The 16,535-nt window shown below is 50.0% G+C and overlaps 1 protein-coding gene across 2 annotated transcripts in view; it reads right to left on the bottom strand.

The window, feature by feature from the left end:
- The window catches only part of PLEKHA7 (pleckstrin homology domain containing A7), a 211,164-nt gene extending 199,192 nt beyond the window's left edge, over positions 1 to 11,972 (bottom strand). For both annotated transcript variants that reach the window (XM_027115291.1, XM_027115292.1), the window contains exons 1-3: positions 11,859 to 11,972; positions 11,666 to 11,742; positions 11,514 to 11,571 (exon numbers count right to left, since the gene is read on the bottom strand). In XM_027115291.1, the coding sequence (XP_026971092.1) occupies positions 11,514 to 11,571; positions 11,666 to 11,742; positions 11,859 to 11,941 (218 nt within the window). In that variant the 5' untranslated portion in view covers positions 11,942 to 11,972. The remainder of the gene's footprint in view (positions 1 to 11,513; positions 11,572 to 11,665; positions 11,743 to 11,858) is intronic.
- Between the last annotated feature and the right edge of the window lie 4,563 nt (positions 11,973 to 16,535).

Below are 16,535 nucleotides of genomic sequence, written 5' to 3'. Positions count from 1 at the left end.
GAATTCTCAAACCCTTCCACGAACTCAAGGAGGCAATCCAGCACCAACCAGGTCCTCCCTGCCCCAAGGAGCAGACTCAAAAGGCCCAGCAAGGTCACTGCACAACATGATTACTGTATCTTAACTCACTGTGCTCCTCAGACACATGGAGTTTTTGAAATAAAAAGAGTGTGTTTTAGATTCTAATTTAAATTATCTATCCATTCACAGACTAGGAAGCCAATTATTCTTCCCTCCCCCAAAGAACTAATATCACCCGCCCAGAGTTTTAGAAACCATATGGTGCCAAACACACCAACACATTCATGCATTTTCAGGTGAGGAGGGCCGGGGAAAAGTCGAGGCAGAGGCGGAGCGAGCTCTCTCCAGCTCCCACCTACACACCAGCGCTAAAAAAGAATGTAATTATTCAAAGCCTCGGCAAATGGATGTAATTTCAGGTACCGCCAATTCTGCTTAGAAATACACTAATGGGTACAGGGATTATAGATATTTAGCTTCACAGCATCCATGTGTCTATGTTTTTAAAATCCCCAGGTCAAATGTGTTGAGAAATCTTCCCAAACGCTTTCATGGGCAGGCAAGGGAATGATTTGCCCTCCCTGGGACCCTGACCACTGACTTTGTGTTCCTCCTCACCCCTTCACTTACAGCCCCAATTTACTCCTAACTCCAGTCAAGCCTCTCTCCTTGTGTGCCTGCCAGCGTCAAGAGGGTCATGCCAAACGTCAGATCAACAAACCCACACTGACTTGGTTGAACAGCGACTCTGTGGCTGACACTGTCCCCAGGGAGTTGGTGAGCCGTTCACGGCACTGAGTCACAATCCTGCCCCCACCCCATCTTCCCCAGGACCAGCTCAGGAAAGACTGCAACACCAGACTCCTCTAAGATTCATCATCATGACTGTCTGCCAGGATACATTTATTCTTCTCCCACACAGAAGAAGCATTCCCATTTCTCAACTTAATTGCGGCTGCTTGCCTGCTCTGGCTATCAATGTCAATCACTCAGAACAACCCTCCCCTCACCCCAGCCCCTCCTCTGCCCTCAGGAGGATCTCTAAGTGGTCATGGGGTTCTGAGATGTGTAATGGCTAGCCCACCCCTCAGGCAGACACAGTCCCCACTCAATGGTCACCCAAAAGACCAGCCACACTGTCAACTTGGGGGCTGACAGCATCATCTGGGCAGAGGGGAGGAGAGCATATTCCCAGCCTCCACGGAGGAAACCAGAGGTCCCAGGGAGCCTGGCTCTCCAGGATCTAACTGGGGTCACGGGCTGGGCATTACTGATAGCTGTACCCACGGACGCTCTCTCAAGGCCTTTCTCGAAGCTCCATCCAATGAATCCTGACAGACGTCCTCTCTAAATGAAAGGGCTCACGAGGCCTAAGCACCTACTATGTGCCTAACAGCATGCTGGGAGCTTCAGATGGGCCATCACGTTTAATTCTCATATAACACTTGGGAGGAAAGCAGCGCAGCCATCACCACACAGCTCGGGAACTAAAGCTCCAAGACGTTTTCATCTTCAGGGTCCGTAAGAATCACCCATGGAGCCTGTAATAACGCTGATTCCCAGTCCACCCCCAGAAGTTATGCCTCAGCACAGAACACAGCTTCTACTTCGTGTCTACCCTCCCTGCTCCCTCATCAAGTGTTTTAAGACAGATACCAGGGTTATTGCTCCCAAAACAAAGAGCTCAGACGCCCGGCCAGGCAGTGCAAACACTAATACTAACACCTGGGAACCCTCTCCCCGGTGGTGGTGGTGGTGGCAGCAGGGGATGGATGGGGAAGAAATCAAAACAGCCCATTTGGAAAATGTGTCAAACGCAAGTACAAGAAAAATACTCATTTTCTCTCAGGTTGGACACAGCCAGACAGGGCTTCGAGGAATCATTTCTTTGACATTTAGCAACAACCATTTAGTGCCCAGCTTCCTTTGAAAGACAAGTCTCAACAAGAAAGCACAATTCTGCCTCCTGTTAGCCTGATCTCAGGAGACTTCCCCCAGGAGAACGAGCTCCTTTGATTGGGCCACATTTCCCCACGGGAGGAGGCTCCCTTTATGGGAGCGGCAATGGTTAATAGTTAAATGCTAGTTATTATACCATGGACGATTTGCCAGGCACTGTTCTGAGTTGGCAGTACAGTCACTGCCCCCATTTTACAGATGAAGACACAGAGAGGTTTAAGTGACCTGCCCAAGCTGGCAGCAGAGCCAAGATTTCACCCCAGGCGCCCGGACTCCAGAATCTGTGTTCTGTAACCCCCACGCAGCACCACCCCTCACACGTAGAATTTGGGGAACCCCTAGGCAAAATCCCCAATTACGTCACTCTTCTAAAGCCCAGCTACTAGTCAAGTGCGGTATCCAGGTCAAGTTCCTACTACTCAACTCGGTGCCAGCCTCTTCAGGACGCAGACAGGCACACACCTACCCTCAGCCCCAGCTCCTTCGCGTTTCCTCCACTGGCCTCTCCTGCCTCGGGCTGCCCACCACTCCGCTCCACAGCTGCCTGGCCTTCCTCACACTCACCCTCTGAAGCTCCCTAGGGCGCCCTCCTCAGGCTGCCAGCCCCAGTCACCCACACTGAAACCACCCAGTATCCCTCTCCTCTCTTGGACTGGGCACTGCTGGAGGGCAGTGACCTCCATTCCTCTCCACATCGCCCAGTGGGGAGACTGGCATATAGTAGATGTTCATCAGAGTCCAGATGAAACCTGGATCAAAAGCCATCCAGCCTGTGGTCAGCCTGTGGTTAAATGCTCCTCCAGCAAGGTGCTATCTGTGGACACACACAGAACCTATCCTCTCCAAACTCGGTTTGGAGAGGACAGGCTTATTGCAGAGGTAACTGCATTAACCTAAAATACTGCTCTGCTTCCACACCTCCCGGGTCGGAGATAGTCTCATCTCTCACTTCACCCAAGGGGAGAGAACACAAGAGGCTGTGCAGCCTGGGCCCAGGCACAGGGCTGGAATGGGATCTCTGCCCCCTTCATCTCCCGAGCACACTGCCCACCTCCCCCCAAGCCCTCCCCGTGCTGCAGTGTTCCAAGGAGGCACAGGAGGTAGCCAGCAGCCCCTGGAAGAGAATGCATATGCTAACCTCACGCCGTCAGACCTCAAGAGGGTGAGGGCTCTGCCTTGGCAGGAAAAGCCCCTGAAAAACCCTGAGAACACTGACTGTGACGCTGGAAACACTCTCCTGGCAGAACCTTGAAAGAGGCAGCCTGGCTCTAAGCAGGCTTAAGAGGCTCATCAGCCCCTAAGCTGTGGTCAGCTGACATCTGGGGGGAGGTCGGGGGATCTACTCCCCCAGAGCACCAGGGACCCAACCCACTGCCCTGCCTGGGAACCATCTACCCTGCCCATCATTCTTCTATCCTGCGGGGGACTTTCTGAGGGAGACCCAAGGGGGCGTCTGCCTCAGGGTCATCAGGAAAAGTACAGAGGACCATTTTGGGGGAACAGACTGTAAAGGGAGGATTCAGGACAGAAGGAAAGGCGCAATGGGAGCCAGAAGACACCTCGCACCATGATAGAAACAGTACACAAATTTGTAGCCAAAAGGACCTGGGTTCAAGTACCAGCTCCTCCACTGATGCTCTGGCCTTGAAAAGATCTTTTAACCCTTCTCCCACCCCCTGCCTCAAATGCTTGCTTGATCTGTAAAATGAGGACAATAATAAAAATACCTGCTTCTAAAAAGAACGTACGTGTTTTTCAACAATCAAGCACCACGGAGATTATTACTGTTGACATCTGTGGCCCAGGCAGCAACAGACAATGTCTGTCCTTCAGCTGTCAGAGCCGATAACCAGGTGGCCACCCAGATTAAGGATCAGACATCTGTGCAGCCCTCTAAATGCCCAGGAAAGAGACAAACCAGGAGCCGTTTTCACACCTCATTACGCAGGGCCCTTGGTCCCCAGGTCCCGACAGCCTGGACAAGGTACCCATGGCCTTGGAACAGCATAGCTGTTGTTGGACAAGGTTATACAGTGGGGTTTTTTTGGGTTTTGTCTTTAATTTATTTATTTATTTTTGGCTGCGTTGGGTCTTCGTTGCTGTGAAAATCGAGAAATAAATGTTTTGACAGTCACTTAAAAACAACAGACAAATAGAACCATATTCCCCCATACTTTTCCCTCTGCCAGTATTTACTTAAGACACCCTGCCAGTCTGCTGAGATCCTGCTGTCTTACACTGAGCAAAAAAGACTCAAACCCATGCTCTCTTCTGAAGACACAGAAAACTAGAGTAAGCACCTCACTAAATCACCAGATAGTTCACATCATGAAGTGCTTTCTTAAATAAGCTCCTTTTCCCAAAGTCCTCGATTTAGGAAGCCCAAAATTTACTCCCGTAAATATCAAGAGAATGATACCTATACCCACCGTCTTCACATACGCACTGCAATGCAAATCAGGGGTCACATTCTCACCACCCACCCACTGTCCTTTCTCTGAAAAACAGAGCCTTAAGAAGCAACTTGCCACCATTCGTCTTAAAGAGGTTTTCCCAGATCTTTTCTAGGTTGGTTTTGAGACCGTGGCACAAATCATGGCTCTCAGTCCTCCCTCCGGCTCTCTACACAACACCACTCTTGTTCCTTTCGCACAGAACCTAACATTTCAATCCATGAGCCAGTTTTCACCCTTGATAAAACAAGCAGGAAATGAAATATAAAGTGTGGGATTAGGCCAAGGCTTGCCAGGCTGGGAGAACCTTTTCTTAACCTTCAACAACAAGAGGTTTCAGAATTTCCCTTCTAAATAGATGTAAGCTGCTAGTTTCCCAGAAATTCTTTGTGGAACTGCTGCTTTCTGGTTTGAAATAAAGTTGCTGGGACTGCTGTTCCCAGCAACACCTCAATGAGAAAGATGACAAATACTCGAATTAGCAGGCTGGCACGCTACAAGACAAATTTCACTACCATGAAGTTCAACATTTGTCTGGGGAGGAACATGTGGCAGACAGGACAGATTTCGTCCTGGGGTGCCCTGGAAGACTGTCCCTTGGATGATGGCTTAATTAAACCTCAAGAGGGCAGCCTCCTGGGCCATCTAGTATTCACAGGCTTCTACACCTGGTGCCTATGGCCATCTGGGGTCCCCACCTGGACATTCTGTCGCCCCTGGTTCAGCCTTCACTCCCTAACTCCTCTTCTCTCCCTCTCAGACTGAACGATGGGTTTTTAGAATAAAACACACACACACACTCTAGATATTCAGCATTATTCCAGAGGACTAATCCTTCTGAAGGAGGCTTGAAGCCTTGGTTCATGCCTGGTCTCCACTCCCTGCCTCCAAAAGATGGGTCCTTAACTGCCCACTCCCAGCGCCCTGGAGCACCAAGCCCTGCCCAGCACTGCGGCTCCTCACTCCTGTCCAGGGGGCCTGAGCACTGGCACTCTCGCCCTGTGGTGTCTCGGAGTGAGACATGATGGTGGTGATTCAGCCTATGAGGTCAATGCCCTGACTTTGCATTTAAAGCTTTATATTCCACAGTTCACAGATGAACCATAAGATTTATGCTAATAATTTAAATTTCTAATTCTTTTAAACTTAGGATGACATTAAATAGCAAATAGAAATGCCATAACAAGTTGAGGGAAAGCCAGCAGAAGAAAGGAAAGTGCTTTACACTTTAATACCTTTTTTTTTTTAATTTATTTATTTTATTTATTTTTGGCTGCATTGGGTCTTCGTTGCTGCGTGCGGGCTTTCTCTAGTTAGGGCAAGCGGGCTTCTCACTGCGGTGGCTTCTCTTGTTGCTGAGCACAGCCTCTAGGCTCGCGGGCTCAGTAGTTGTGGCTCACAGCTTAGTTGCTCCGTGGCATGTGGGATCTTTCCAAACCAGGGCTCGAACCCGTGTCCCCTGCATCGGCAGGCGGACTCTTAACCACTGCGCCACCAGGGAAGCCCTACTTTAAAACCTTTAATGGCACTTTTTTTTTGAACAAGAGACCCTTTACTTTCATTTTGCACAGGGTCCTGCAAATCAGGTTGCCAGTCCTGCCCCAGGATCTGCTGCGATCCAAAGGGCTGGGGAGGGGAAACTGGCCTTACTCCAAGCCTTACTCCAGCACCCCCAAAGAGAATGGCACCTACACAGCATGGCCTGAAAGGCTCCAAAGCTAAAACTGAGGGGGACTTAAAGTTAGAAGAGACCGTGTGCAATCAGCTGTTTCCCACCAGGACCCTGGAGCCAAGTTACAGCAGACACCAAGGCCTGGCAACCAGAGAGGGAGGGAGGCCTGGTCCAAAGGCCAACAGATGTCCCGTTCCCCAGACGCAGAGCATGAGGTTATAAGGTGAAGAAGACAAAGGAGGCCAGGTTCCCACTTTGAGTGCTGTTCTTGACACCAAGCAACTACATCCAAGAAGCCTGAGGGCCAGGCACCAGCCTTGACAGGTGTGGCTCCTGGCCGCTTTGCTTCCTTCACCTTGCCCCGTTTCCCCTATACCCCTGATCTACTTCAATAAATACCAAATGCCTACTCAGTGCCCAGTGCTGGGCTTGGCACCAAAGTCTCAGAGAAGGCAAGACCCCTCCTCTCTGCCATTCATCCTCCTTATTGACTCAAGATCTATTCAAAGCCTGCTGTAGGGAGAACCCAACCCACAGGGTTTCATGAAACCCTGAAGCCCAGCCCACTGTAACACTCTAGCTCCCAAGGCCTCTTCTAGAACTTTTCCTTCATGGGTTTCATGTTTGAAAAGGCTGTGTCTGCCAAACTGTTTTTACTAAGTAATAATGGGGAATTCCCTGGAGGTCCAGTGGTTAGGACTCCATGCTTCCAACTGCAGGGGGCACGGGTTTGATCCCTGGTCAGGAAACTAAGTTCCTGATAGCCACGCGGTGCAAAAAAAAAAATTAATGTCTTCCACTTCTTACTAATCAGAGACACACACCACCACCAGACAGCATAGGACACCAGGGCTGCTGCCCTTCCAAGGCACTTCAATCCCCAGCAAAACAAAGAAGAGGTGCAGACACATGAGCCCTGGTCAGCTTGACTCGGAGCAGTGGCACGTGGCACACAAGGCTCCTTCAAGTACCAACGCTGGCTCTCACCTGTGATCTGGGGTAGGAGCCACCACCACTACCATGGTGACCATGAAGACCTACGGTCTAGTCCCAGCTCTAACACTTCGGCCAAATTACTGAACCCTCGTGAACCTGAGTTTCATCATCTGAAAAATGGGTAATCCCCGATCTGCTGCTTCTAGGGACTGTTAGAAGGATCAGATAAGAAAAGGTACTGGAGAAAGGCAACTGCCCTTTGCTGCCTGAATGCCCAGGATTATATAAGATTCCACATCGGTAAAATGGGACTAGTAACAGTTCCTACCTCATCAAGTTGTTGTGAGAATTAAGTCAGATAATAGCTATAAAACAGTTCCTGGCATTCTCCAAGGACTCAGAAAGATGAAGCTATCACATAATCGCTACTACTATTATTGCTGTTGCCGTTAATGACACTATTATCACAATTTTTTTTTTTTTTTTTTTTTTTTGCGGTACGCGGGCCTCTCACTGTTGTGGCCTCTCCCGTTGCGGAGCACAGGCTCCGGACGCGCAGGCTCAGCGGCCATGGCTCACGGGCCCAGCCGCTCCGCGGCATGTGGGATCTTCCCGGACCGGGGCACGAACCCGTGTCCCCTGCATCGGCAGGCGGACTCTCAACCACTGCGCCACCAGGGAAGCCCCACAATTATTATCATAACTTGTTACCTGGCTAAGAGACTCATGGGAAAGTAAAGAAGTTTTAAAGTACAGGAAGTCTTCTTAGGAGATATCAGCATCACCTAGTCTAGAATTGGGAGAACCATGTTTTGTCCCAAGTTAATCCAAAAATGAACCAAAAGTGCAGAAATCAAAACTAAAATCCACCTGCCTTAGCTCAAGGTTTTCTGCTTCAAGAAATTTTTCTCTGGAAAGTATTCAAACACCTGCTAAATATCAGGAGCAACTGATGCATCCTGAAAACTTCGCACAGCTCTCTGGTCCGAGGATCCACTGGGGAAAATAAAAGCAGCTGTGCCAATGCTTTGTCCCTCTAACTGAGCCCTATTAGAGGAGGACCAAAAAAAAACAAAATTGAACACTCAGAAATGCTCGTAGCAGATCTAAGAAAGCAGAGTGAAGCAAAACATGTTTTATGTAGGAAAAAGGAGAACAATTACTCCCAAACCCTTAAGTCTCTCAAGAAATTGTCACGGGAGGTAGGAAATATAATCAGCGGCCACAGGGTCTCAGCTTCCCCACATGGTTCACCTTTGAGCGGGGGGACACTGTCACATACAGCTTTCCCCTAGGCCTGGGAGGACACAGCCAAGGCCCTGGGGGGTAGGGAGCCAGAGCTTGCTGTAAGATGATCACCAGGGACTTGACACACAGTTACTATAGAAGAGTCAGCAAAAGACAGGAAGGTTGGGAGGCTGTGACTATGGCCTATAGAGTTCTACACACCCCTCAAGTCCCCCAGCCCAAGACTTTGCCTAGTACCTCATGAAAATGACCGAAACTATCAGACAGAAACACCCACCTCTCCCCTCACCAACCTTATCAACCTCCTTACATCAGCTCTGGTACTCAGCCCCTTCCTTTCCACAAATGGATGAAATGCCCTGTTCCCATCTGAGACCAGTGAGACTTAAGCCCTGGATGCTTCCCTCCTACCTTCTCTGAAACACTACTCCAGTAATTGTCCCATCTCTTTCCTGCATCATCTATTTCTCCATCTCTTCTGGATAATTCCCATCCAAACAAAACACGCTCTACAATCTCCCTCTAAAAAAAGACACCCCCCTCCAAATGTACATCCTCTCCAGTTCTCAGCTAGTTCCTCAACTTCACTCTGTAACAAAACTACCTGAAATATTCACCTATACTTACTGACTCCATTTCCTTACCCCATGTGCTCTCTTCCACCTGTTCCACTCAGGATTTGTCCTTCAGGCTTCTGGGAGCCCTCATTCTCCTGGATTTTCTCCTACCTTCTCAGTCCTTCTCTTTTGCCAATCTCCAAATGCTGCTCTGTCCCAAGGCTGAGGTCATCTTTTCTGTCTACACTCTTTTCTTAGGTGATTTCATCTAATCCTGTGGCCTTGAATAACACCTATAATACCCAAATGTATATCTCCAGTCCTCTCTCTTTCCTGGGCTCAGATTCACACATCTGACTAATTGATATATTCACATCTCAATGTAACATAGCACAAAAAGATCTCACGCTCTCCCCCACTCCAAACCTGCTCCTCCCGGCCTTCCCATCTCAATATAAACACCATCCACTCAGGTGCTCAAGCCCCTGGGAGTCATCTCTGACCCTTTTCCTTCTCTCGCAGAGTGCAACCCAGTCACCAAGCCTGAATCTGACCACTTCTCTCCAGCTCTGATGCTACCTGCCACCCTCAGTCAGGCCATCAATGATACTTGCCTGGACTACAGCAACAGCCTCCTACTACTATCCCTACAGTTGCCCACCTACAGCCCACTCTAGAACAGGCAGAGAGACCATTCTGAAAATGTAAATCAGGTAATTCCCTGCCAGTCTAGTGGTTAGGACTCAGAGCTTTCACTGCCGGGGCCCAGGTTCGATCCCTGGTCGGGGAACTAAGATCCTGCAAGCCGCCAAAATAAAATTAAAAAGTAAATCATTTGTGTCACTCCTTACCCTGGCTCACAAAGCTCTGTACCATTCAGCTCTCTCTTGTCTGTAACCTCTTCTCCTGCCACCTTCTCCCTTGTTCACCACATTCCAGACACACCCGCCTTTCTGCTCCTTGAACTCCAAGCTCTTTCGTGCCTTAAAGCCCTTCCACTGGCAGTTTCTCTCTCCTGGAAATGCTCTGCCACCTCATCTACACAAGGATGGCTCTTTCTCGTCATTCAAATTTTACCTTAAATGTTACCTATCCAGAAACACCAACACTAACCTCCCAATCCAACCAAACCACCCAGTTACTTATCACATCATCTCATTTTAATTTTCTGCATAGTAGTTACCACTATCTGACATTATTCCTGTTTGTTTTTTCCCTTATTTTTCTGCTTCCTCCCCTCCCCCCCCCACTCAACTGCAAGCTCCCTGAGCAGCCGACCAGTGTCTGCCTCTTCACTTCTGTAGTCCCAATGCTTACAACAATGTGTGGTACACAGGAGAAATCTAATAACATCAATGGATGCAGTTATGAGCCAGAGAGGCCCACTGACCAAGAGGTTTGAGGTCCCAGCCAGCTCCCCAACTTCTCTCTCAAATACAAATGTGAGGTAGGAGAGCAGAACCACAGTCACAGGGCTAGGGCTCATTTCTATAAATCTCATCCATCAGGATTTCAACCACCTGTCAGAGCCCAAACCGGGAGGGAGGCTCTGGGATGTTCTGGGACCATCCGAGCTTCGAATATGCTGCTCCACTACTGACTAGCAGTGTTTTAGTTGGTGAAGAAAGGAATTCTAACTCACAGTCCCCCAAAATACACCAACCTCTATCCTTTGCCTAGTTTATTCACTCAGTGAACAAACATTTACCGAGTGCCTACTCTGTGCCAGGCACTGCGGCAAAGGATCAAAAGCAGTTTCCGACCTCATGGAGCTCACCTGCGAGCAGGCAGAGGGTTGCAGAGAAACGCTGCAACCCAGGTACACGCCCAGAGAGGGAAATTAAAGACTATACTAGTGTTAGCGTCAGGACGGCGCCTTAACTCACTGCCCCTCGATTTCATTTCTACAGACCTAGGTCTAGGGTACCTGACGACTGGGGCAAGGCTCCCGAGCTTCTGAGGAAAAGCCACTGACTGACTAGCAGAGGCAGGAGTGTGATTGACGAGCAGAGGCAGGAGTGATAGTCCCGGTAAAGCGCCAGCTGAAGACACCTAGTGTTTGAGGAATGCTATTGGCTGACCGGTTCCCTCCCCAGCCCCATCGCTCCCCCGCAGGCCCGCGCTTTGGAGAAGTGGGGCTGCGGTGCCGATTTTCCACCACCATCCCGGACAACGTGGCCGAAGAGGAAGTACCCCTGACGAGATGCCATTCGTCTCTTTCCCCACCCCCCCTCCTCCCCAACCCCAGTTGCTGGACCCGAGTCAGAACCCCTACTTCTGCTCTCCCCACCCCGGGCCATCCCGGCCCCGGCAACCGCCAGCCTCCGCTTAGCCTGAGACCCCAGCGCGGAGGTGTGTCCGACCGCTCACACCAGCGCCCCAATCCCGCCCAATCGCCGCGTCCCGGCCGCAGTTTGAAGCCCCGGCACCCGCATCGGGCCGGATACCGGACCCCCGCCCGGGTCCCCCTGCGGAGATGCGGCCCCCGCCTCGCCTCCGCCTGGAGCCCGCCACACAACTCAGGCACAAAATAGCCCACATGAGTGCGGCCGCGGCGCAGTGCGCGCCAACTCGCCGGACCCGCGCGGGAGGAGGGGGGGCGGCGGCGCGGCGGGAAACGGGTCGGACCCCGAGGCACAGGTGAAGGCGCGGCGCCCCGTCACTCACTCGATGAAGTAACTGGCGCCCTCCTCCGTGAAGCCCTCCTCCCAGCCGCGGGGCAAGTCTGTGGAAACGCGAGAAAAGTCCGGTCAAACTTGGGCCACCCAGGCGCACGACCCCCTCCCCCGAGCGCCCCACCCCACCGGCCCGGCGCCCACCTGAGCGGATCATGTGGCCAGAGTTGACTGGTTCCCCGGTGCGCGGGTGTAGCCAGGTTGTGCATCGGAGCTGGTCGCTGCGGAGAGAGAGATGCACCTGTTAGCGCCGCCGCCGCTCTAGGGGCGCTCGCCCGGCCCCGCACCCCCGCCCGGCCCGCGCCCCAGCCCGCGTCCCCGCTTTCCCGCGCCGCACTTGATGAAGAAGACGCGGCCGTCCCGGCACACGCCGTAGGACCAGTGCTCAGGTAAAGTGTCCCGCCCGACCGCCGCCGCCATGTTCGCCGCGCACTGAGTAGCCGCGGCCGCCGCGGGGAGGGAGGGAGGGGGCGGAGGCGGGGGAGGGGGCGGTGCGGGCGGCGAGCAGGCGGGCTCGGCCCGCGCGGGCCCGAACTGCGCCCCCGGGCGCTCCATTGCGGCGCTGGCCCCTCGGGGCGCGGGCGTGCGGCGGCCAGGGCCCAGGTAGAGTCCCGGCACCGCCGCGGGAGTTCGCCGCTGTACCCGCCAGCCCCAGCGCGGTAGCCGCGGCCTTTGTCCCCGCGCCTTCCCCGCCCCCAGCCCGCCGCGCGCCCCTTGGCCCCTGAGGCCACGAGACCCGAGCAGGGCGGGGGCCGCCTTCGGGGCGCGGCGGGCCAACTCCTGAGACAGGGTGCTTCCCGAATGCGCCGGTAAACCCCACCGGACACCCACGACACAACTCTCTCCAGGAACTGTACTTCTTTCTGAACCATGTAAACCTCAACAGGTTACTTCCATATTCCCTCCGAGCCTCGGTTTCTTCCTCTGTAAAATAAAGTTAGTAATAAATACTACATGGGATTGTTCTGTAGATTAAATGAAATAACAGTGGTGTAAAGTACTTAACTGGACCCGGGCACGTATAGGTGCTCTGTTAATCCCAGGTCAGCCATGATTTCATTTTCCCAAGTTTGCAGCTGGCGTATGAAGCAGGAGGGTGCAGGTCCTCCCCCGACACACCAACACATAGCCCTGAAGTTGGAAGGAATAACAGGTCTCTGCCTTCAATTCTTGTCAAGTGACAGACAGGTGCTGAGAGCTGTGCTGCATCTCATCCATCTTTAGAAGAACAGACCCTCCAAGCGGGGGTGGGGGTGGGGGTCTGTAATGGGGGCTCTGGAAGCTTCTTTGCATGACTGGAGCCTTCTCAGTCCTTGATATCATCTCAGCTCCTGGGGGATCCCTCCCCTGACCTCACTGTCTAAAGGAGACCTTTCCCCTCCTCCACTCACTATTCCTTTACTTCTGTGCACATAGTTGACATTATTTGTGTTTGTTTATTGCCTTTTTGTTGTACATTATCACACATACACAAACACACCAGTAAAATGTCAGCTGGATGAGAGGAGGGGCCGTGTTCTGTCTCACTCACTGCCATATCCCCAGTGCCTGGAACAGTGCCTGACTCATATATATAGTCAATAAATGTGGCTTGAGTGCATGAAGAACACTCCACCCTGACATCCCTGCACACTGAGCATGGACAGAGAGGAAGCTGGGCTCTGGGAGGTGTCAGGTCCAGCCTTTGAGGGACATAGGAGGTAGTTGGTGGGATGCAGCTCACATGAAAGTGAGACTGTAGGCTAGATTCAGAAAGGCACCCCACTAATAAGAACCTACTGTATAGCACTTTACTCAATACTCTGTAATGACCTATATTGGGAAAAGTATCTAAAAAAGAGTGGATATATGTATAAATGATTCACTTTCCTGTACAGCAAAAACTAACACAACATTGTAAATCAACTATAGAGGAAAGAAAGGAAAGGAAGGAAGGAAGGAATATGCCCCAGACACGTGGAATTTGGCTGGACCCTGAAGGACTGGTCAGATTTGACTGGGAATAACACATCCCAGAGGAGAGGGATGAGAGAGCAAACATGGGATTGTGGAAGGGGTATGGGGTGTTGAGGAGACCATAAAGGTGCCCTTCCTTAGGAACAGACAGTGGTGTTTGGGAAGGAGGCCCATATGAGTTAAAAAGAGGGAGCTGTGATTGTGGAGGACCTTGAACACCTGTCCAAGAGGGCCTCCTCCCTTTGAGGAGATTCTTGAGCAAATTACAAGGGGAGAGTAGTGTCTTTGTTGTTAAACATTAATATAAAAGAATGCATTAAGTGGGCAAAGGACATGAACACACAGTTCATAGAAAAGTAATACTTTTTTTGTATAAATTTATTTGTTTATTTTTGGCTGCACTGGGTCTTCATTGCTGCAGGCGGGCTTTCTCTAGTTGTGGCAAGTGGGCTTCTTACTGTGGTGGCTCCTCTTGTTGTGGAGCATGGGCTCTAGGTGCATGGGTTTCAGTAGTTGCAGCATGCAGGTTCAGTAGTTGTGGCACACGAGCTTAGTTGCCCCGTGGCATGTGGGATCTTCCCGGACCAGGGATGGAACCCGTGTCCCCTGCATTGGCAGGCAGATTCTTAACGAATGCACCACCAGGGAAGCCCAGAAAAGTGATACTTTTAAACAAATGAAAGAATATTCAACCCCCTCATAATAGGAGGAATGCAGATTAAAATTAAGGTAAGATTTTTAGTATCAGATTGGCAAAAATCACTTTGTAGGGAAAGACATTCTTGTTCATTGTTGGTGGGACTATAAAATAGTTCTCTCACTGAAGGCAATTTGTCAACAGCTATTATAATTTAAATGCATATACCTTTTGACCTAGCAATTCTTCTACGAAATTTATCCTACGTTAATGCTCACACAGGGGCACAAAGACGTGTATACAAGAGTATTCACTGCAACACTGTCAATAGTTACAAAAGACCAGAAACAACCTAAGTGTCTATCCCCCCAAAATGGATTTGTATAGTGACAGATGTTAACTAGATTTATTGTGGTGATGTTTTGCAATATATACAAATATTGAATCATTATGTTGTACGCCTGGAACTAATATAATGTTATATGTCAATTACACCTCAATTTTTTAAAATGGGTTAAATTATGTCATACTCCTACAATGGGTTGCTATGCAGCTGTTAAAAAGAATGAGATAGATCTCTATGTACTGGTATGGAATACTCTCTGAGATATTAAGTGAAATGTAAAACGCAGAACTGTGTATGTGGTATGCTGCTATTAATATATAGGTGCATCATGGCTAAATAAGATACCCTTAATTTGTGTCCTGCCTTCAACAACAAACAATATGGCATCCATCCATGGACAAGAGTGCTTTTATGGGAGCTGTGGGATCCAGCACCATATGCCAAGGGACCCAGGAGGAGTCTCACCCACATATGTTTCAGGCAATAGACGTACAAACCTTGGTCCCAGCTGTGGACCCTGAGGGGCCCACAAACCAACTGCAGCCCCTCTCAGACACAGTCTAGGGGCCGTGGCAAACACTGTCTTAGAAAATCACCCGCAGACAAGAGGGTCTTTGTGGAAGTCCAGGTTTGGTGTAAAGTTCCAGCACACCACTGAAGCAAAAAAATACAAGTTTGGATGCATTGAAAAGGGCAGTTAGTAAAAACTAGAGGAGGAAGCTGCTCTTTCAAATGCAAAGACAGCAACACAAAACTTCAAGGAACATGAAAAATCAGTGAAACATGACACCACCAAAGGATCACAATAATCTTCCAGTTACCAATCCCAAAGACATGGAGATATGCAATTTACCCAGTAAATAATTCAAGACAGCTCTGTTTTGGGACTTCCCTGGTGGCGCAGTGGTCAAGAATCTGCCTGCCAATGCAGGGGACACGGGTTCAAGCCCTGGTCTGGGAAGATCCCACATGCTGAGGAGCAACTAAGCCCATGCACCACAACTACTGAGCCCACGTGCCACAACTACTGAAGCCTGCACACCTAGAGCCCGTGCTCTGCAACAAGATAAGCCACCTCAATGAGAAGCCCACACACTGCAATGAAGAGTAGCCCCTGCTCACCACAACTAGAGAAAGCCCGCATGCAGCAATGAAGACCCAACGCAGCCAAAAATAAGTAAATAAAATAAATAAATTTATTTTAAAAAATAGCCCTGGGCTTCCCTGGTGGCGCAGTGGTTGAGAGTCCGCCTGCCAATGCAGGGGACACGGGTTCGTGCCCTGGTCTGGGAGGATCCCACCGGCTGGGCCCATGAGCCATGGCTGCTGAGCCTGTGCGTCCGGAGCCTGTGCTCCGCAACGGGAGAGGCCACAACAGTGAGAGGCCCGCGTACTGCAAAAAAATAAAAATTAAAATTAAAAATTAAAAAAAATTAAAAATAGCCCTGTTTTAAGGAAACTTAATAAGCTACAAATAATAAATGCTGGAGAGGGTGTGGAGAAAAGGGAACCCTCTTACACTGCTGGAATGTAAATTGGTATAGCCACTATGGAAAACAGTATGTACATTCCTCAAAGAACTAAAAATAGAGTTTACATATGATTCAGCAATCCCACTCCTGGGCATATACCCTGATAAAACTATAATTTGAAAAGATACATGCACCCCTATGTTCATAGCAACACTATTTACAATAGCCAAGACTTCGAAACAACCTAAATGTCCATTGACAGATGAATGGATAAAGATGTGGTGTTTATATATAATGGAATGTTACTCAGCCATTAAAAAGAATGAAATAATGCCATATGCAGCAACATGCATGGACCTAGAGATTATCATACTAAGCAAAGTAAGTAAGAAAGACAAATACCATATGATATCACTTATATGTAGAATCTAAAATAAGACACAAATGAACTAATCTATGAAACAGAAACAGAATCAGGGACATAGAGAACAGACTGGTGGTTGCCAAGGGGGAGGGGGAGAGGATAGGAGTGGGAGTTTGGGATTAGCAGATGCAAACTGGTATATATAGAATGGATAAACAAGGTCCTGCTGTATAGCACAG

Source organism: Aethalodelphis obliquidens, unplaced genomic scaffold, assembly GCF_003676395.1.
Source record: "Aethalodelphis obliquidens isolate GAN/ISIS:26980383/991018 unplaced genomic scaffold, ASM367639v1 scaffold14, whole genome shotgun sequence".
Taxonomy (NCBI): Eukaryota; Metazoa; Chordata; class Mammalia; order Artiodactyla; family Delphinidae; genus Aethalodelphis; species Aethalodelphis obliquidens.
This window is presented reverse-complemented; position numbering and strand designations above follow the sequence as displayed.